Source organism: Ambystoma mexicanum, chromosome 7q (genome assembly GCF_040938575.1).
Source record: "Ambystoma mexicanum isolate Mex_15411 chromosome 7q, UKY_AmexF1_1, whole genome shotgun sequence".
Classification (NCBI taxonomy): Eukaryota; Metazoa; Chordata; class Amphibia; order Caudata; family Ambystomatidae; genus Ambystoma; species Ambystoma mexicanum.
In genome coordinates, this window is record NC_090941.1 from 55,339,559 (window position 1) to 55,361,740 (window position 22,182).

Genomic DNA, 22,182 nt, shown 5'->3' on the forward strand with positions numbered 1-22,182 from the left:
AAATCTCTTGGTTTGCAATTTTATCGCGACACTGTCCTGAGCTATGAATGTTTTATTTACTACATGATGTTTAAGAGGATAAACTAAATTGGTTTATTACAAACCTTTCATAAATTCAAACAAAAAAAATAAAGAAGTATACATTTTCCATTTTTATTGGTTAGTCTAATAGTATCTGTATGACGTGCCTCAAAACACCATTGAGGACAGATGCAAAAGGAAGTTAGAGAAAGGAGGCCCCATGAGGTGACAATCCAGGCATGCACTTGCATCCCTTTTAAGTGTGTTGTTGCTGCTCATTGTACGCTTTAATCGTCCTCTTCCCAGTTATGAGACTTCTTTACTTCACAAATATCCGACTAGACGGGTCAGGTAACAAGAGTGATGTGCAGGATCCCATACTTTTATTAACATTATGAATATAAGCTATCAACTGAATGCAGCTTCCATTTTCAAACAGCAGAACTGGAGCACATCCTGTCGGCTGAGACTGCAAACTTTGGGTTGACGTCCACTTGGCAAAGTTGCATATGACCACTTAAAACAATTGAAGTCATCGACTCTGAGGAATGAATGTACTAATAAGCAGAATAACTTCAAGCAAATGACACCAGAAGCAAACTAATTTGTCCAAGACATGGCCTCGTACAATTTATTGAGAATGTTTGAGCACGTTTGATAACTTTAATAGTAATCTGCAAAAGGAAAATATGCAAAAATAAAAGAAATGTATTCAACCGCAAATAGGTTTTAAACGACAGGCTGGGGTATAGTTTACAGATTATCCGTTCTTGAATTGACCTGACTTTGGTACAAAAATAGCAACCATACATGTGCCCCCCCCCCCCTTGAACGTGCAAATACTGCTTCAGTGACGCAACTGGTTTTCTCGGAGGGGTTTGAGCGGGGGAGAATATCAGCTTAGTCATGTTTTTAATGCATGTCAACTCAGTTTTGGCCTTTCTGCTTTAAAAGGTTGATCATGGGCGATGCAAAATCCAGCGGCAACACAATTTAAGATAAATTGATCATGAAATTGTCAAATCAATTCAGGTTGGCGTTAACAGCTATACATTAGGTTTGCCACTTCTTATAGTAACAACCAATTGTGTGCTCCATCCCCTTAACTTTCACTCAACTGGCAGTGACTGTTTAGAGGTGGCCGAACTCAAAGCAGGGATATGCATTGTCCATTACTGCAGAAAGGGCAATTTAAAGCTTAATAAGATGCAGAGATTCCTGCAAAGCGCCACTACTATCCCCTGAGAAGTTTTCCAGTATTACTGGCATAAGAAAAGTGCAGAAACATTAAAACTATCTGAACCGTACTGGAACCGTTTATATGATCTGCCTTGTGTGGACCTGAAAAGCCACAACAAATTAACATCAATCTGATGTCCATAATCGACACAGGATATCTTGCCTCCTATAAGACAACTTTGCATTGTCGGCAGCAGACAATGCCTGCACTAATTTCCCTACCTCCTTGTAGAACTTCTCTTACTACACAATCTCAGCCACTTACTGATCCATTTATTAAACGTGCCATTGCTTTATGATTAGATGCATTAAGAGATTGTCAAGTTTAATCTCAATGAAAGATTCTTTTGCATCACCACATCTACCGTTTTAAATAAGAAGTCTACTAGTTTATCTGGCCTGCAAAATGAGGCTTTCCAAACGGTACCCCCAATACCATCCAAGGATACCACAAAGAAGACATTTAAAAACGTTCATAAAGATGCAGAACTCATAGCTGGACAACAAGGTAGAATAAAAAACAGGAAACAAGGCCTTTCGGGAGACGGTTTCAAGACAGGACTTCCTGTGGTTATAACGGGACATGACTGAACAAGTAGGATACAGATTCTCCATTATGCGTTCTGCGGATTGCTTCGGCCAAGATCATAGATATATCGATGACCTGAAAAAAATTTGAAAATGACATTAATTCCCGTTTCAAGGACAATTTGAATAAAACCAATACAGCAGCAATGTGAGCTGAAGGTAGGGGTTTGGGATACTGCCACATTAATCACAGAATTAGCACCTTGTTGGCAGCAGACAATGGAGTTATTAGATTCATGCATTTTGCACATGCAATAACTGCAGATTTACTGATGCCACCCAGTACAAATAAGCGTACGTTAAGCCAAGTAAGACCACATGCAACATAGCTGCACCTGGAAAGTGTGTTCTTCCAGCCACCCGCATTCCTTCCCTGGGCACCAGCAATCCAACACCCTCCCACCCACATTGCTCTGGGATCTGCAACCATGCCCCCTTCAGCCACTTAACACAGCCCCTATAACATGTTCCCTGCGTCTCCACCCCTACTGGCTTGGTGCTTCCTCCTCCGCTGCCATAGAACAGGTAATTGGTCCCTTTTCTACCGACAGACGGCCATTTTAGTTGACACGAGACTGGGTACACAAAATACAGAGCCCATCAAGTCCAAAAAAAAAAGGTTCACTTTCCCCACACTGTAGAGACCCAAAGTGCCAACAGCCACCACCCTCCGCATTCGGGGGGAATACAGGGCTGGTAACCTATGCTCAGGCTGTTTGGCCATTATATACCAAGCATGCCCCTGAACACAGGTGTGATAACTATAACCTTAGTGCCAAATGGACAAGGTGGCAGCAGTGATTAACAATTTTTTGGGTTCATTTCGCTTTAGCCCTACTGTGTTTGGCAACTAACTAGCTAGTGGCCAAACATGGCCATGTCACAAGGTTTTTCGCTTGTCCTTTGGCCATCTCACCTTTTAGCCCTCTTCCTGCCCTGTGAGGCTGAGGCTTTTGGCATGCCATGTACATGTGCTGCCAGGAAGTGAGCTCGGACTGTCTGGTCCCAATCCACAAACTGGTTCCAGTTGGGCTAGTGGTATGCATGAGTTTTGCCACCAGTGGTCCCGATTGGACCATGTTAGGCAAAGTTTGAATGCAGTACCCTCTGGGAACACTACAGGTGTAAGCAAAACCAACCTTTGGTGTAAGTCTGTACTACACAGTTTTGGCAGTGTTGCTGAGCAGCCAGGCTTATCTCAAGAGGGACTGTGGGCTGTAATGTTAGAGGTCTACAATCACAGGTGCTTAATAGACTACAACTCAAGGTTTCTTGGTTAAACACTTAATAATTTATTAACCAGTCAGTTATGTACCATTCAATAGGAGGCAATATTAATCACACAAATATACTTCAATACTCTAAGTTTCTGAATCAGATAAGACCATATTGCAATGGCCCACAACAACCTTCAATCACAGGTAACAGTAATAAGGGTGCAGGGGACATGAATATCTTACTGTAACATTCATAATACTTTTCAAGAGGAGTAAAAGGAAAAGATTATTAGAACAAGAAAGGTTACAATTATTCTTAGATAGTGCAAATATTTAATGGGCTAAAGTCTTGGATAGGATACAGCAGTTCTGGTTGTTAAATGGAAAAGTGTCTGCACAAGATCTTAGGAGTAGTTTGTAGCAAGAAGAATCATATGTTGGGTCACAAGCTGGTTAGGCCTGTGAGTTGTGAAAGTTTCAAGCACTTTCACTGCGAGAGGCAAGTACTCTCAGTCTAGTTTTAGAGTACCTTACAAATTAATAAAAAGAGGCAGCTGATGACTTCTGTTCCTGGCAGCTCCTGACCCTGTCGTGGGGACAAGAGGGAGGTGGGGACGTCGGGGGACTCCTCCATTGCACTTAACAGTCAAAAAGCTTGGGAAAACTTCAATTCCGGTAGCTGTAAATCCATCACACAAACTGGTGTCTCCCCTGGCTATACAGTTTCCTGCAGCACTCTGAGGAAAATGCAACCAGCTCTGAGATGAGCATCCAGGTGGCTTACTGTCGAGTTGATTGGTTCCACCAACTCAAAAAGGGAGAAGTCGTCCTTGCAGGGGCTTCTCCGTCGAGGTGAACTTGGCGATTCGGACCTGCAGCACGGCTTCACCAGGCAAACCAACGGTCCAGGAGTTGCAGCAGCCGTCCTCTTCAAGCTCGTCTTCGGTTATTTCGTTCCAGTGGTGGACTCTGCCTTCCAAGCCAAGAGACTCCTTTTATTCAGTTCTGTCACATTCATTCCAGCCTAGCTGTCAATCACACAGGAGGATGGCTGTCGTTGCAAAAAAGCCAGCCAATCATGCCAGAGCACATTTGGGTCTCCTACGGGACTAAGCATGGAGTTTCAGGCACCTACCTCACTTCCTGCTCACCCCAGACACTCGGGCCTCAGAGGCAGTCTTCAATCCTGAAGCCCGGCGAAGGAACAAAGGGACCAAACCTGGTTTGGCGCTCCGAGACAAACTCTAGAAGGACCATTCCAAAAAGAAATGGTGAAAAAAAAGAAGACCGGGACCTGTTTAAACAAAGCAGGCTCAGATGCCATCTTGGAAAACATGGCTCCTGCGATTTAATGCTACCGCAGCTACTAATAGTTCAAGGCCAGGAAAAAAAATCATGGTAGTTCATTGTAAAACCACTGCCACCAGCCATTCTAAGAGGAAAGGCTCGCATTTGAGTGCTACATGAGTATCTAGACATAGGGATACTAAGTAACCCCTCCAGCACTCTATTGCAAGATAGGGTGCGCTAGGTCTAGGAATTTAAAAATACTTTACTAGTCAATTTGCCTTTACTTTCTCTGGGAAACAGTAGTTTATTCTAGAGAAGGTATTTAAACCTTGGGAAAGCCTGGAAAGGCTTCCCTGTGCCACGGCACAAAGGGTGCTTTGTGAGACAAATGAAAAGATGGTGCCTATGGAGTTGGTCAGACTCAACCAAATAAACACGAGTAAAGCACATCAAAATACATGAGTGGGAAAAAAGGGTCACACCCTCTAGGTTAAAAAAAAAATCAAGTCGTCATAATCCAGCAAAGTTGCTGGGGGTCTCTAAGGTGAAGGGAAGTAGCACATTTTTTGATAATTCTCCGTAACACTCCACTGCTGGGTTGTGTGTGGGGCAGATTTGACATTGGCTAGTGGTTGCTGCTGGCATTAAGGATAAGAGGACCCCTGTACCCAGTCTGGACACATACTGGAAGAAACTGAAGGAGCCAAGACTCCCGTCTAGCCGTAAGACTTCAGAGGAGACTGGACCTGTCGAAAGGGAGCTTGGTGTCCAGCTTCTGCTGCTGCCCTGGTAGAGCCCTGTCCTGGGGAAGATCACAAGCAGTAGTGCAAAGGAGCTGCGGCCCTTTGAGTGGAGAGAAGGCAATAGTTTCTTACCCGTAACTCCATTTCTCCAGCATTGGTATCTTTCATGGATTCACATGCTTCGAATATTCCCCGTCGACAGACTAGGAATCCTCGGTACGCTTATAAAGCAGTTTCCCATAGGAAAACTTTCGACACTTGTGTCCTATCTATGTCGTTTTGGGGCCGCCCACGCATACCCCACTAGGACGTAGCAGTATAAATGCCCCGCCGGCTCCCTTCAGATTTCGCCCCCTCCAAAGCAGAATGGGGTGAAACCTAGTTATACAAGACGATTGCATTCCGGGGAGGCCGGCGGGCGCATGTGAATCCATGAAAGATACCAATGCTGGAGAAATTGAGTTACAGGTAAGAAACTATTCCCTTCTCCAGCATTGGATCTTTCATGGATTCACATGCTTCAAATAGAATGCACAGCAGTGATCCTGAAAGAGGTGTGAATGCAATCCGGCACACTCCTAAGCATATGTATAGCGAACCACGCTTACGTAAGATGCCAATTTTAAAATACATATATATATATATATATATATATATATATACACACACACACACACACACGACAATGCATTACTTACCGTAAAAGCATTTCTGATGGTTGCATCTGCTTAGATTCACATGCTGTGCATAGGTCCCACATCCAGTGGTCACTGCGGAGTATTGCATTTTGTTTTTCGTAGCCGAAAAGGGGACGTCGACAAGGCGTGTCTGTAACACTATCCCTATAGTGACGTGCGGTGTACCCACAATCCCTCACGCGTCGAGGTCCCTCTGTTTGTATTTTTTCTGCCCTAAGGGAGCCTTCTAGACGTGAGTGAGTACAGAAAAGAGAGATATAAAAGGATGTCTATGTTCCTTCCATCCGAGCGGGGAGGAAGGGTGGGCGCGTGTGAATCTAAGCAGATACAACCATCAGAAATGCTATTACGGTAAGTAATGCATTGTCTTCTGATGTTTGTTAATCTGCTTAGAATCACATGCTGTGCATAGACTAGCGAGCAGTACCCAAAGTTGGAGGTGGGTTGTGAGAAGGAACAGTAGAGAAAAGGTGTCTTAATACTGCTTGGCCCACCTGGGAATCAGATCTAGAGTGGGCATCTAGACAATGTTTTGTAAAGGTGTGTACAGAACTCCAGGTTGCCGCTTTGCAGATGGACTCAAGGGGAACATTTGCAATGAATGCTATGGATGCCCCAGTGCCACGAGTAGAGTGTGCTATTGGCTTGAAGGGTAGTTCTCTCTTAGCAAGAGTATAACAGAGTGATGCATTGAACAATCCATCTAGATATAGTGGCCTTTGATACTGCATCTCCTCTTCCTGCTGCCACCGAGACAAAGAACGGATTAGTCTTTCTCAGTGGTCTAGTTCTTTCCATATAAAACATGACAGCTCTGCGCACATCAAGTGTATGCAGGCTCTTTTCTCCTAGATTTGAGGGATTTTGAAAGAACGTTGGTAGTTCTATTGTACTGGTTGACATGGAATTTCGAGATGAATTTCGGTGCAAACCTTGGGTGTGTGCGTAGAACCACCTTATCTCTTTGAACCGTTACAAAGGGGCCTAGAACAGAAAGAGCCTGTAGTTCACTTACTCTCCTAATGGAGGTGATAGCTATTAGAAAAGCAGTCTTAAGAGTGAGGTCTTTAAGAGTTGCCTTGTGCATGGGTTCAAAGGGTGAACCCATGAGCCTGGTGAGTACCACATTTAGGTCCCAGCCGGGAGCTGGGTTTGCTATTGGAGAGTGTATCCTTTTTACCCCTTCCATGAAGGCTTTGATCACTGGGACTTTCCACCATGACACTGAGTTGGGAAGTGGTGTATGCAGAAAGTGCCGCTAGGTGGACTTTAGAATTGAATACCAGACCCGAGTCCAGCAAATAGGTCAGGTACAGAACAATGTGTGGGAGAGCAGTCAACAGGGTTGATGCTTCTTCCTCTACACCAGATGACAAATCTCTTCCATTTGCTAGAATAACAGTGACGAGTGTTAGGTTTTCTAGCTTCCCTGAGGATGTCCATGCACCTTTGTGGCAGTTGTAAATGTCCAAATTCTATGACCTCAGGAGCCAGGCTGCTAAGTTCAAGGTTTGAGGGCATGGATGCAGTGTCCTGCCCCTGTCCTGTGACAGCATGTTGTACGGGCATTGCAGTTCACTGGTGGAGACAAATCTCCATCAGATGAGCGAACCATGGTTGCCGGGCCCACATAGGGGCCACTAGTATCATGGTGGCTTGTTCCCGGTGCATCTTGTGCACAATCTTGTTGAGAAGGGGAGTCGGGAATTTCCCGGACCATGGAATCGATAGACTGTTCCCCTTGGACTGGTTCTGAGGGTACCTGGAGGCGTAATCTAGGCATTGTGAGTTCTCCGGAGTTGCGAACAGGTCTATTTCTGGGAAACCCCACTGTGTGAAGACGTTGAAGATGAGGTCTTCGTGTAACCGTCATTCGTACTCTGCGGGCAGGGGGGAAATCTCTGCTGAGTTTGTCTGCTAGCAGATTGAGTTCCCCTGGTACATGTTGTGACAGTAGGAACATGTGCTTGAGAGCCCACTTCCAGATGTTCTGGGACAGCTTGGACAGTCCTGGAGAGTGGGGTCCACTCGCTTGTTGAGGTAGTACATGGCTGTGGTGCTGTCCGTGAGGACCATCACCGTCTTTCCTTGTAGGTGTTCCTGGAAGGCTTTCAGTGCCTTGAACACCGCCAGTAACTCCAGTAGATTTATGTGCTTGGATGCTATGCTCGGAATCCACACTCCGTGGGCGGTCTGATGGGATAGGTGAGCCCCCCCCCCCAATCCTGTGAGGGATGCGTCTGTGGTTAGAGTGGCTTCCACTGCGGGTGTGGCAAAAGGTTTCCATAGTAGCAGGTTTTCCTTTGTCCACCAACGTAGCGAGAGAACCAAGGCCTGCGAGACCACCACTAGATCGTCCCATTGTCCGCTGGCCTGACACCACTGGCTGTTGAGCCACTCTTGCATTGGGCGCATGCGCAGGCGCGCGTGAGGTACCAAATAAATACATGACGCCATCATTCCTAGCAAGCGCATTGCTTTGCGTACCGTCACCTCTCGACCTGCCACATATTGGGGGATCTGAAACAGCATGTTTTGGACCCTCTCGTTGGAGGGGAAGACAAGGCCGTCCTTTGTTCGAATTAGAGCCCCTAGGAATTGTTTGATCTGGCTGGGGTCTAAGCTGGACTTCTTCTCGTTGGAGAAGCCCAGTTGGAACAAAAGGTCTACAGTCTTTTGGGTATTGGAGAAGCAGGTTTCGTAAGAATCCCCTGTTATGAGCCAATCGTCGAGGTAAGGGTATACTGGGATGGACAACCTGCGCAGATGGGCCGCTGCCAGTACCTTCGTGAATACCCTTGGTGCTGATGCGATCCCGAAGGGTAGCACTCTGAACTGGTAGTGTTTGTTCTCCATCATGAATCTGAGGTATTTTCTGTGCGCTGGCAACAATATATGAAAGTATGCATCTTTCATGTCCAGTGTTGTCATGTAATCCCCTTGTGTTAGCAAGGGGATTACTTCCTGTAAGGTTACCATGCGAAACTTTTGGGGTTTCACAAATTTGTTCGCTGGGCGCAGATCTAATACAGGGCACATGGTTAGGTCCTTTTTGGGTACAAGGAAGTACACTGAATAAATACCTTCCGTTACCTGAGATAGAGGCACGACCTCTATAGCTCCTTTTTCCAGTAGCTGTTCCACTTCCTGTAGAAGGATTGCGAAGTATGCGTCGTCCCCGTGGGGGTCTGTATGTTGGGGAACTGTTGAATTCTATACAGTAGCCGCGGGCTATGGTTAATAGTACCCAACGGTCTGATGTTATTCCCTCCCATGCTGGAAGAAACGATGTTAACCGGCCCCCGACTGGCAATGCATGGAGGGGACCCAAATCTTTGGGTCATTTGCTGTTATTGGCCTGGGAGCCTCTAGGGGTAGAGGCCCGACCTCTCCCCTTGCCACGGCGTTGGCCTCTCCGATTGTACTGGCCACTATTACCCTGGTTAGAGGACCAGTTGTTGGCAGAGTATTGTTGTTGATTCTGCTGCTGGCGTTGGCCACGAAAAAGGTGCTTATTGCCATAGCCGCGTCTGTTAGGTGGCCTAGAAATCTGGTCAAGGGTCTCGATTGATTCAAACTCCTTTTTAGCATTTTCTAGAGCCTCATCAACTGCCTTACCAAAGAGATTGGTATCCTCTATAGGTTTGTTGATCAGGGAAGCCCGAGTTTCAGGTTTAAACCCCGAATTGCGCAGCCAGACATGGCGTTTGAGGAGAATCCCTTGGACTAGGGAACGGCCAGCAGTCTCTGCAGCATCTAAAGTGTTTTTAACGATGCTTTGGTTCACTAGTGTCCCTTCTGTGATTGTGGCCAGAAGGCATGTACGCAGGGGTTCTGGTGCCTCTTCAGTGTCGCTACGTAGCTTGCTTCACTGTGCGTCTGCGTAGCTTGCTAGTAAAGAGTTATTAGCGATCCTTGCTGAGAAAGCGGCGGAAGCTGTGATTCTCTTCCCCAGGGCATACAGATTTTTCCCCTCCTTGTCTGGAGGTGCCTCACTGGTGGACAGTGGCACCCCTGCCCTCTTCCTTGTATTTGTTACTACAAGGGAGTCTGGTACAGAGTGGCCCCTGACGTATAAAGGGTCAGAAGGAGATGGGCTGAAGAGTTTTTCTATTTGAGGGTTGACCCCTCTGACCAACGCAGGAGTGGATAGAGAAGGGGCGATTCTTCTTTTCACTGAGGCAAGGAGTGGAATGGTTTGACTGACAGGGGGCTTCTCCTTAATTACTTCTTCCATGATGTCAAAGTCCGGAGAGGTCTCCCCTGTGTCTAATTCGAAATGCGCTGCTGCTTTGCGCAACAGTGCATTAAACGTAGGCTGGTCATCTATAGGAGATGTGTTCCTAATAGGCGAGTCTTTGGGAGGAGATAGGGTTATGGCATCAGGGTCAAAGTATGCTGATGGGGACTGCCATGGGTGTGAGGTACTACCTCTAGTTCTTCTCCGAAGCCCCCTGCACCTGTATCTTCTTGAAACCCCTCCTCCTCTAGGTTTCGTTCTTCCTCTACACCCAAAAACTCATCCTCTTCCTGAAAATGTTGTTCCTCTTCAGTGAGGTCATACACATTTAACTTGTCATGCGAAGGATTAAACAACCTAGGAAATTTGACCCTGGGGTCCTTCCCTTGGTCTTTTGGGTGTTGGTGGGTTTTGGGTTTCCATAAACCTTTCCATCTTCTCCATGCAGAAATGGAGTCCCTCCAGAGTTTCATGGGGTACCCCTGAGTAGCGTTGCGTGTTGTACTGCGACGAGCGCTCTTACATGGAGCGTTACGTCGGATGGTTTTGGGGTAGCGTCTTTATTTGTGGAAAGCCCAGTCGTTGGTCGCGGCTGCGTTTGCGAGTGGGGCTTTAGACTCTTACGGTCTGAGGTAGACGCCGGGGTGCCCTGCGTCTCCTTCGGCGCTGATGGATTCTTCGTCTTCGACGAAGAAGAGCCGTGGGTTGTGTGCTTATGGGAGTGAGTCTTTTGTGCGTCCTTGTCGCCGGGGTGTTCCTTCCCATAAGCAGGGCGTGAATCGAGCCCGTCGGGGCCGGAGACTGACGTAGAGGAGCGGGAGCGCTCCCTCGAGAGGTTTAAGACTTCCGCAACGGAGGTCGTGTTATCACCTTCCTTGTCACTTTCGGCGACAGTGGCGGCAGGTGAGGAATCGGACTTCGACATGGCGTAGGCCGCCCACCTCTTGACTCTACGTTTTTAGAGTTTTGGGTTTTAAAAGCTGACAAGCCGCGCAGCAGTCTTCTTTATGATTGAGGGGCAAGCAACAATTACAGCGTTTATGCTTGTCCTTCCAGGTGTACTTGCCCTTGCAGCACGGGCAAAACCTAAAGGGTGTCCTCTCCATAGCTGAGGCAATAATTGGCGAGAACAACCCCGAGGGGAAGGGAAAAGGAAAGGCATTCTCGAAGAGAAACAAGATAGTTCCACCCCCACTCTCCCTACTGTATGTTGGTCGGTGTCACGATGCCTGCCCCCGGGAAACCAGGTTTGGCCCAGCTACCCCGGAAGCAGGCATCATGCCATTTAATGCAAGCCCATGAACCCCAATTAGGGGCTATTTGGGTGCAGTCCTGGTGCCTATGGCGCCAGGCTCATGGTCAAGGACTTACCTGAAGCAGACCATGCTGCTAACTTACCTGAGGCAGACCATGCTGCCAGTGACCAGAAGTCAAATGAGGCCTAGGAGGGACTATTTTTCCCTAGGAACTATTTTCTTACTCGGGTGGGGCCGTGGAAGGATACTTACCTGGAACTACTTCCAAGGCTATTTAAACCACGCCCTGACAGCAACCCATGCTTCGTGTTATTCTGCACCTGCAGCGTAACGCTCACCGTGCCTGCAGCAGCTTCCAGTCTTCAGCCACGCCCGCCTGGATGCCGGAGCTCCTGAAAACCTGAAAGAAAGCAGAGGGAAGGTTAGAACCTGAGTTCTTACTGCAATCCTTACCTGAATCTTGAATCTTCTTGGCTCGGACCTAGAAGGAAGAAATCAGACGCGCGCCGCTTTGCATACTGCAGCGCCGCGCGGGGACTCACCTGAAGCAATCCTCTGCATTCCATCGCGCTTTTCAGCATCCAGCGGCCGCTCTCCAACACCTGTGGAAATAAAGACAATAAGGTGAGCTAGGGAGCATTCCCAGACAATAAAGGCAATCCCCAGTACTTACCGGATACCACAGGGGGGTACTTACCTCATCTCGGGTCGGCGCGGCCTCCACAGCTTCTCCGCCGTACCCCGGCCCCAAAGGGGAAACAAAAGCAACACAAAAGCGCAAGTGGGGGAAACCGAATTCCGCTACAGACTTACCTGGTTACTGCCTGTGGCCGCAATCACCGGAACCTCGACCGATTCAGCGCCTGCAAAAGGAAAGGGTCACAGGTGAGACCAGGTCCTCATTATCGAACTGAACAGAATCCATAAAAACTTACCTGCATCTTACTGGTTGCCACTTGGAACTCTTCTCAAGAACTATTAAGGCAACCTAGGGAATTTGGACAGAGTGAAGGCCAGACGTTTTTGAACTCTTTTTCAAACTATTTCCTTACGGAGTCAATACCGTTCTGCAACTCTTCAACATCCCACACCAGTGAAGTAACTGGTCATCTACGTGCCCCTGCGCTCGAGGCAGGATGGAGAGTTCATCTTTCCAAACTATCAGGTGAGAACATAGCAAGAGTTCGGAAGTAATTTTTGGGAAGAGATCACAGGAGTCTGGGAAGGTGGGGTTGGCGCCCAGTCCCCGCAGGTGGCTAAATCCCCTTTCTCCATTACAGAAGAATATTCATACGGGCAAAACAAGCTAAGCTGGGTGGTCCGATCCAGTCCATTATTTCGGCGCCCCGTGTGTCGCTGGAAGAGGTAACAGCGCAGTTCAGATCGACGGCCCCGTGGACACCAGGTGAGCGTAACAGAACGCGAAGACTACCCACAAAAGGCCACCTGGGCGTTATGGAGACCTCAGAGACGGATCAGTTAGCCCAATTATTAGGGGAGCTAAGAGCTGAAGTGCACTCCACCCGCCAGGAAACTAATGTCCTTAGAAGGGAACTGATAGTTTCAAAGGAACGGACAGAGGATTTGGCCAGACAGTTTTTGCAAAACCAGGCGGGGCAAACACCACTACCTGGACTCGGGGTTAGTCCAGCTCCTGTACCATCAAGTAACCCAGTACAAATAAATTTGCTAGGAACTGTTCCACTGGCTCTGCCCGAACGTTTTGCCGGAGACCCTAAAAGGTTTGCCGTATTCATGAATCAGTGCCGCTTACACTTTTTATGCAGACCTGCAGCATTCCCAAGTGATCAAGCCAAGGTAGCCTTTGTACTGTCCTTTCTCAGCGGCAGTGCAGCAGATTGGTCCATTCCTCTAGTTAATCAGGATGACCCAATTCTTCGGGATTTCCAGGGGTTTCAAACAAGCATGGAAAGACTTTTTGCGCGACACTCCCAGGGTCAGGCCCTGGATAACGAACTTTTGTCCATACGACAGGGGAATCAGGATCTTCTTTCTTACATTGCAACCTTTAATAGACCAATAGAAACCGAATGGCCTGAAGTTAAAACGAATCACATTGTTCCATCGAGGGCTTCGAGGAGAACTCAAAGATGTCTTGGCCCAAATTGTGAATCCGCCTCAAGATTGTGCGGAATACATCAACCTAGTGGTCCAACTAGATCACAAACTTCAAAATAGGAAGGCCGATCAAGCCAAGTTTGAGAACCGAGTGTTGGTCAAGACCCACGTCAGTTCCAAGGTAGCAGAAGCCTAAGAACCTATGCAAATCGGTGGGGTGAGAGGACCCTTGACTCAAAAAGAGAGAAAGGAGACGGCAAATGCAGCTATGCTTATATTGCGGGAATACTGGTCATTTTCTGCAGAACTGTCCTATAAAACCGCCTAAGAAGGTCATGGGGGCAGCAGATCTGACTCGGGAAACGATCTCGCCCAGCAAGCGTAGTGGTCCGCTTGCCGAGCTTAAAGGAGGACACTCAGACCTCGCATTTCATTATTCCAATGGTCCTCGTAGATCCAGAACAGCCATCTAGCCATGATAGTGGAGCCATAGGAAACTACGTGGACCGTGAATTGGCTTCCAGGATGAACCTACCTCTCGCCCAAAAAAACCACCTTAGATGTCATCACCACAGTTGATGGAACGGAAATTGCCTCTGGTCCCGTAACTCACTCCACCAAAGAGATGACATTGCTGGCGCAGGATGGGCACCGAGAGGCTTTGGTGTTTGATTTAATCAAGGCCCCGCAGTTCCAAGTAATACTGGGGATACCTTGGTTGGAAAAACAATCCCTGCAGTGATTGGCGAGAGAAGAGAATCCCCTTCCCAGAATGTGCGCACACCTGTTACCCCAGGAAATCTCAGAACACAGCCCTGGCTTCTGTAACCCCAGCTGCCATGCAATTACCTGCGGAATATCAAGAGTTTTAAGAGGTCTTCCAAAAAGAACAGGCAAACACCTTACCTCCGCACAGATTGTATGATTGCCAAATAGATCTCATCCCAGGCGCACAACCCCCTTGCAGCAGAATCTATGCCCTTACGGAGCCCGAAAACCTTCACCTACGCCAATACCTGGACCAGTACCTTGCTAATGGTTTTATTCGCCCGTCTAAGTCCCCTGCATCATCCGCTTTGTTCTTCGTGCCCAAAAAAGAAGGTGACCTCAGAACATGCATAGACTATCGCGCACTGAACCAGATAACCATTAAAAATCGGTACCTGTTGCCTTTGATCCCAGAATTACTAGACCAAGTGAAAGAAGCTTGCATTTATACTAAACACAACCTCCGGGGGGCATATCATTTGGTACGTGTCAAAGAGGGCGACTAATGGAAAACAGCTTTTCGCACTAAGTACGGACTATTTGAGTACCAGGTGATGCCTTTCGGACTGTGCAATGCACCAGCAGCCTTCCAGTTCTTCATGAACGCCAGGCCACGTGTTCGGCAGCGCCGAAGGATCTCCACCGTCTCGTCTCCTCCGAAGATCTTGTTCGGTGGAGAAATAGATCCCTCCCCTCCACGTAGCTGCGAAGCTATGTGTTAATGTAATAAGTCAGGACCAAGGTCCAGGAAATATGTTTTGCAATGTCTCTCGAGGAGCTCTGCGTAAAGGCGACCAAAAGCTGGGCAGAAAAAACCAATCTGAGGAACCTTGACGCGTGAGGGATTGTGGGTACACCGCACGTCACTATAGGGATAGTGTTACAGACACGCCTTGTCGACGTCCCCTTTTCGACTACGAAAAACAAAATGCAATACTCCGCAGTGACCATTGGATGTCGGACCTATGCACAGCATGTGATTCTAAGCAGATTAACAAACATCAGAGATCTACATATATATACACACACACGTCAAAATAAGTACAGACCCTTCTTGAAAAGAGCTTACCTTATTGAAACAGATGGCGTAAGACTGCTCTTCCCATTTGTATCTCGTCCGCATGCTGCAGTTCGAGGCAGTAATGGCGGGTAAACGTGTGAGGCACTGACCATGCCGCCGCCTGGCAAATGTCTGTCAGCGGGATACCTGCCCACAACGCTGTCGACGACGAAGTTGCCCCTTGTGGAATGAGCTCTCGGACGCCCTTGTAGCGGTTTTCCAGCTTTGGAATGACAGAAGGCAATCGTCGATGAGACCCATCGGGCCAGTCCCCACTTTGAAATTGCTTTTCCTTTCGCCGAAGGACCATATGCAACGAAGAGTTGTTGCGTAGATCTAAGTTGCTGAGTTCGATGAACATTTTAGAGCTCTCTATGTCCAAGGTATGGAGGACTTTTTCCGCAGCCGATGAGGGGTTCGCGAAAAAGGTGGGCAGGACAATGGATGAGTGTTTATGATAAGCCGTAGGAACTTTTGGAATGAAACGAGGATTCGTTGACAGAATCACTTTGTCCTTAAAAAAAAACCTTAGGTACGGCGGGTCTATGACCAACGCTTGCAACTCCGAGATCCGCCTAGCTGATGTTATAGCTATTAGAAAAGCCACTTTCCATGACAAGAACTTCATCGATGATGTGGACATTGGTTCAAAGGGTGGTTTCATTAACCGTGCTAGCACCACATTAAGGCTCCACGTTGGTGGAAAACGTTTAACCGGAGGGAACGTCTGGAACAAACCCCTCATGAAGTGTTTCACCAACCTGTCACTAAATAAGGGAGACTGCCTCCTCCTCGTGAACCTAGAGATGGCTGCTCTTCGCCAGGTGTAGCAGATACGGCAGAAGTTGTTCCGGAGTTACCCTTTGAGGTTGCACTCCCGTCTGTCCTTGACACCACGTACAGAACCATCTCCACTTACACTCGTACGACTTGTTGGTGGAAGGGGCCCGCACTGCTTGCAGGATTCTCCGACAAAATGCTCAAGGCACCAAATTCCAAAAAGTCGGAAGCCGTGAGATTAAGACTGTCTGTATTGTGATGCCACACTGTTCTTTCGTCCCGGGACAGGAGATTGGGAACCTTCGGGAACGTTATCGGTTGATCCACTGACAGGTGAAGCAGGTCGGAAAACCACAGCTGTCTCGGCCAACACGGTGCCACTAGGATGACCCAGCACCTGTACCTACGTATCCACTGCAGAGTTCTCTGTATAGGAGGGAAGGCGTAGAGGAACTTGTCCGTCCACGGGAAGGAGAACACTTTCCCCAGAGAATCTTCCTGTGGCCACCTGCTACATTTCGCACTTCTGGATCTCTTCGCTACAAAGAGGAACAAGCAGAGGCCATCCCCATTTCTCGAAGACCTTCGACAACTGAACGCCTTCTATCTCCCATTAGTGAATTTGGTCCATTTTTCTGCTGAGTGAGTCAGCTTGCTCGTTCCTTACTCCCGGAAGATGATGCGATACGATGGATATATCGTGTTTCACAGCCCAATGCCACACCTTCTGAGCCTCGGTGGAAAGGGTTCTGGATCGCGTGCCCCCTTGCTTCCTCAAGTAAAACATTGCTGTTGTGTTGTCTGTCAATATTCTCACTATGGACCCTCTGATGTGCGGCAGGAAAGACTTCAGGGCCCAGCCCACTGCTCTCAGTTCCAGAACGTTGATGTGCAGGAGAGATTCCCTCCGAGACCAACGACCTTGCAATTATAGAGTGCCCATGTGCTCCCCAGCCTGTCAGGGACGCGTCCGTCACTATGGTTAGCCGAAACTCCGGCTCCTGTAGGGGTACCCCTCTGGATAGATTCTGAAAGCCCTGCCACCACAGAAGAGCTAGTAGGAGCTCGTCGATGGTCAGTTTGTCCGACCAGATGTTACGCTCACCTGACTCCCACGGAGGCGCTGGGCTGGTTCGCGCTGCTGTGACGCAAGGTGATGCGCAGGGTTCGGAAGACGGACTGGACCGGGCCCCCAAATCTGGCTTGCCTGGCTCGCAGAAGTATCCTTCTGTAGGCGAAAATAGGGGATTACCTGTCTGCGGGGTAATGCAATCGGCCTCCCACTTTCCCCTCTCACCCTCCTCGAAACCCTTCTGTGATTTCTCGTAGCGTCTCACCTTAGGGTCTGGAAGGACGAGCTCTCCATCCTCCTTCTGATGCAGGGGCGCGTTGATATCCAGTTACTTCACTGGATTTTCGGAATGGTGAGAACCAAACTTGCTTGGCTTCCAGGTAAGTTTTTTGATAAGAGGTTCCCCTTGTGTCCATGCATTAATGTACTAATGCTAGTGTCTTTTTCCCCAAAGGGGCCGGGGTACGGAATGCCGGGGAACAGGCACCGACCCGAGATGAGAGGTGAAATCCTTGTAGAAATCAGATAAGTCTTTAATGAGCGTTTTTTGGTAATGTCTTTTCATTCGCTCATTAACGCTGATGTCTTTTTCCCCTTAGGGGCCGGGGTCCGGAAATGCCAGGATGTGGCGCGGACCCGAAATGAAGAGGGAATGAATCAACAGGTAAGTCTTAACATGGAGATTTAGCTTTCCTTATTCCCTTCTCTCTCTCTCTCACCTTTTGTTCTCGTCTTTTTCTCCCTAGACGCTGGGGCGTGACTGCGAATCCGGATGATCGCTGCTGAACATGGAGGCGCCCTGTAAAGGTGAGAGGAATGCGGCGCTGCAGCGATCGACGCGATGAGCTTTTAAATTAAAGTCTTCCTTTTCAGGATTGTCGGCGAGATGTCTCCGGGATGCGGATTTAGCAGGTAAGGACTTTTCCTATCTGTTCTCTTCTCCTCTTCCTTTGCAGGTGATCCAGGATGCTGGCAGGCATGGCAGAAGTCAGGATGCAGGAGCAGACACGGTGAGCGTCCAACTGCTAGATGCAGAACAACGCGAAGCATGTGTGGCTGTTCGGGTGGGGTTTAAATAGCCTTGGAAGAAGTTCCAGGTATGTATCCTTCCTCCAATCAGGTATGTATCCTTCCCCGACCACGCCCCGGATGGTAAATTAGTCCCACAGGTAAAGTAGTTCCTTTCAGGCCTCAAGGAGGCAGGGATCCTGCAGCATGGTCTGCATCAGGTAAGTGCACCCAAGCACTCCCATAATGAGCCTGGCGCCATAGGCGCCAGGACACTGTCCAAAGGGCCCCTATATGGGGTTGCTGGGTCCTTCCTTGGGGACTGGATGTCCGCTTTCGGGGACGCAGGGCTTGAACCGGCTCCCCAGGAGCGGGCATCATGACACCAGAGCCCTTGGGCCTGCGTCCACCGGTCCGCCAGAAACTCTTGAACCGGCCTCATGAACAGGCGGCAGTTGGCCACCAGAGGAATGCAGGACGCCATAGCGCCCAGAATTGACATTTTTTCACTGATATACTGGTATTGATTTTCAGCTGACCTGCCAATCGATTGAGTTTGGTGATTCTGTCGAGGGATGGCTTCACTAACCCTGACTGGGTCTCGAATTGTGCGCCCAGGAACACCAAGCCTCGACAGCGTTATAGGATTTCTCGAAGTTTACCGCAAACCCCAGCCGTTGTAAGAGGAGCATGGTGGACTGCAAACTTGTGTGAGTCGACATTGGTGAGGGGCTCCTCCCCTCCAGTCGTCGAGATACGGGTATACATGATGGCCTTGCCTTCTCAGCCAGGCCGCCACCGAGGCCAAACATTTCGGGAACGTTCTGGGAGAGGATTTTAGCCCAAAAGGAAGTACTGTGAACTGGTAGTTAGTCCGTCCTACCACAAACCTTAGGAACTTTGTGTCGCCGACACATTGGTATGTGGAAGTACGCGTCCTGCAGGTCCAGAGACGCCAGAAAGTCCCCTTCTTGAACTGACCGGATAACTTCCTGGAGCGTGAGCATCTTGAATTTTAGGCTTTTCAACGTCTTAATTAGATCGCGCAGGTCTAGAATGGGACGCCACTTTCTGCTTATCTCTTGTCGACGAGTAACCTGTTCTCTTCTTGGGGGCCTGGTAGTCTCAGCGTCATTTTGCTGCTTGAGAAGCCCATCTGTATCCCTGGGAGGGGTATGCTGGCCTACTGAAGGATCTGTCTCTTGATGCCGAGAATCTGGAGTTTCCCGATGCTCCCCTAAAAGGACGAAAAGACCTGAAATTTCGACCACTTTGGAGGGCCTCCAAGGAACGCGCCGTGTCCGAGTCCTCTTTCATGCCCTTCAGGGCCTCGTCCACTCTCGCGAACAGAAGTATCCAGCACCTTGTATTGCACCTCTGGTCTAAAGTTGGTGCATTTCAGCCAAGCTTGCCTTCGGAGACCCACACTGTTATTCACCTGCTTAAACCCTGATTCCGCAAGGTCCACTGCATTGTTTATGGCAGGATTGGAGGCCTCTTCACCTTCCCTGAGCAGTAACATCGCCGCCTTACGATGTTCTTCCGGAAGATGCTCCAGCATAGGAGCCAGTCGGTGCCAAATCTCCCTGTTGTATCTGACTACTATGGCCAGAGAATTGGCCTCTTTCACTGTGGTAGCACCGCACGACAGCACTTTTTTGCCGAAGGCATCCTGTCTTCTGGCTTCACTTTCTGGGGGGGTCGTGCACTTGTGCTGGGCCCTCGCCTTTCTCGCCACTGCTGCCGACACCACCGAGTCAGGGGTTGGTTGGGAGGAGAGACACGGGGGTAGCTTCTGTGGCCTTACATTTTTTCTCCACGCAACCTTTTATTGCCAGTTCCGAGAAAGGGTGGCGCATGGTCTGTAACCCCTCCTGCCACACATGATCCACGATGGGTACTGAAAACACTGACGACCTCTTTCCCATGTGGTCAAAAAGAATACGGTCCTTTTTCTCTCCTCTTCCTGGGCCAACCCGAATTCTGTACAAGCCTTGGCCATTATGGTGTGAAATGACCCAATGTCGTCCGGGGGGGCGGGGGGGGTGGCAGAGCCGGGCTTCTCTGGGTTTCCAATTCCGCTTCAGACACCCAGGTTGGATCCCTGGAGGGGGAAAAGTGAGACATCCGATAAGGCTCTACTGTCCGAGTCTGAATCCATCAGCTCTCCTTCCTCGTAGCGTGGAGCTGAGAGGTCTCCACCCGCTGGCACTGCCGTGGGGGTTGACGGAGGTGGCCGACGAGACGGGCCCATTTTGTCGATGGCCGACCTGGCCGGAGTTGCTTGAGGTTGTCTCTCGTCCAGTGTCTTCAGCAACGTTTGCAACGTGGATAAAACCTCCAGCGACAAGAGTGAATGCGGGTTGAGAAGGGGTAGACCCTGGAATGCTCCAGGAGAGAGGCCTGGTAATCCCTCGTAACCGAGGTCAGCAGGGCCAGCTACTCTCACATCGTCATCTCCCGAGGACAGCGACAAGGCCTCTTGCCGCAGTAGGGTCTCTGGCAAAACTGTTGAATACTTCTGGTCACCAGGCCTCTTGCGGGATCTCCGTCGACGAGGCTAAAGCTGGCCCTGTCGTCGTCACAGTCTGCGGTCCAAGAACGGTTGAGACCAATTGTGTCAGAGGCAGAGAAGTGGTCGACGACTGCCCTGCCATCGACGGTGGTCGTCGTGTAGGTGTTTGAGGCGTTCCCGCCTTTTCTGAACTCGACCTACACTTCTCTGCATCGCGACTCGAGGTCCATCTATGATGATCGCCTGAGGATTTCGATTTTTCTTTTCCGCCTTTCTTCGAAGATGAGGATGACTAGGCTTTCTTCAACGAAGACTCCTTAGAATGGCTTCTCGATGATTCCTTCTCCGCCGGTCGTAATTTCTTCACCGGGGGTTCCGACGATGTCGAGCGGCGCGGGGCCCCTGAAGATTTGGACACTGAGGCCACGCTGCGCGTGGAGCCCACCTCCAAAGGCGGGTATGCCCCCGCTCCATCGTTTAACCATGCCACTAGTCTTCGATCTTTAAGAGTCTTCTGGGAGAAGCCCTTACATATGTCGCACTTGTCTGCCGAATGATGAGGGTGTAGAAAATATATGCAATCCATATGTCCATCCCCCTCGTACACCTTCAACCCGCACGTAGCGCACGCAAACTGACAGCACAACCTAGACAAAATAGACTACACGAGGTGCTCCCACTAATTTGGAGACGGTTGAAATCTGAAGGGAGCCGCGGGGGCGGGGCATTTATACCGCTACGTCCTAGTGGGGCATGTGTGGGCGGCCCCAAAACGACGTAGATAGGACACAAATGTGTCGAAAGTTTTCCTATAGGAAACGGCTTTATAAGCGTACCGAGGGTTCCCAGTCTGTCGACGGGGAATATTCTAAGCATGTGAATCCATGAAAGATCCAATGCTGGAGAAAATCTACTCGACATAAGCTCAGAGTCCTACGAAGAAGAGCCTTCGAAGTGCCCCAGAACCAGCCGGTGGCTGACAACTGAGTTATGGCTGCAGAAGTCACTGTTCTGAGTTGAGGCCTGGAACTTGGGGGGTGGGGGGAGGGGGCATTTTCAGCTTGTGCAACACGCTTTACCTCTGAAATGCCATGGTCCTAGCCGAGATGGGAGGGAAAGGCTGACCACGGCAAGTGAATACCTTTGTGTCGCCATGCATCTGTGGCAGTCATCGAAACTGCTTACCTGCATCCATTCCTGTCCTGAGAGGGGCTCTTAAGTAGCTGAACTTTTGGGCACAAGGCCTCATACAAGGATGGACTTCTGAAGTTCAGATTCAATCTTGGTGGACTAGTAGTTTAAATAACTATCTGTACCTTCCTTTTCAAGGGTTTGATATGTATTTCGCCCAACACCAATAATTGTATGAAATACATTGCTCACCGCAATCGTATTTCTGATGCTTGCATCTGCTTACATTCACATGTTGTGCATAGGCTGACATAGTGGTAGCTGCGGAGCATTACTTTTTTTTCGCAACTTGAAAATGGATGTCGCCAGGGCGTGAGTAATGCCATCTATAGTGTGAAGTCTACTGTAGCCATGGTCCTTCATGCGTCGAGGTCCCTCAGATGGTTTTGTTCTGAAATGAGGTAGCATCAAGTGTAG

The 22,182-nt window shown here is 49.0% G+C and overlaps 1 protein-coding gene across 1 annotated transcript in view; it reads right to left on the reverse strand.

Moving 5' to 3' along the window:
* Positions 1–617: 617 nt before the first annotated feature.
* PRPS2 (phosphoribosyl pyrophosphate synthetase 2) overlaps positions 618–22,182 on the reverse strand; it is a 258,770-nt gene continuing 237,205 nt past the window's right edge. Inside the window, exon 7 of the mRNA XM_069639274.1 lies at positions 618–1,924. Coding sequence (XP_069495375.1) covers positions 1,832–1,924 — 93 coding nt within the window. The 3' untranslated portion in view covers positions 618–1,831. The remainder of the gene's footprint in view (positions 1,925–22,182) is intronic.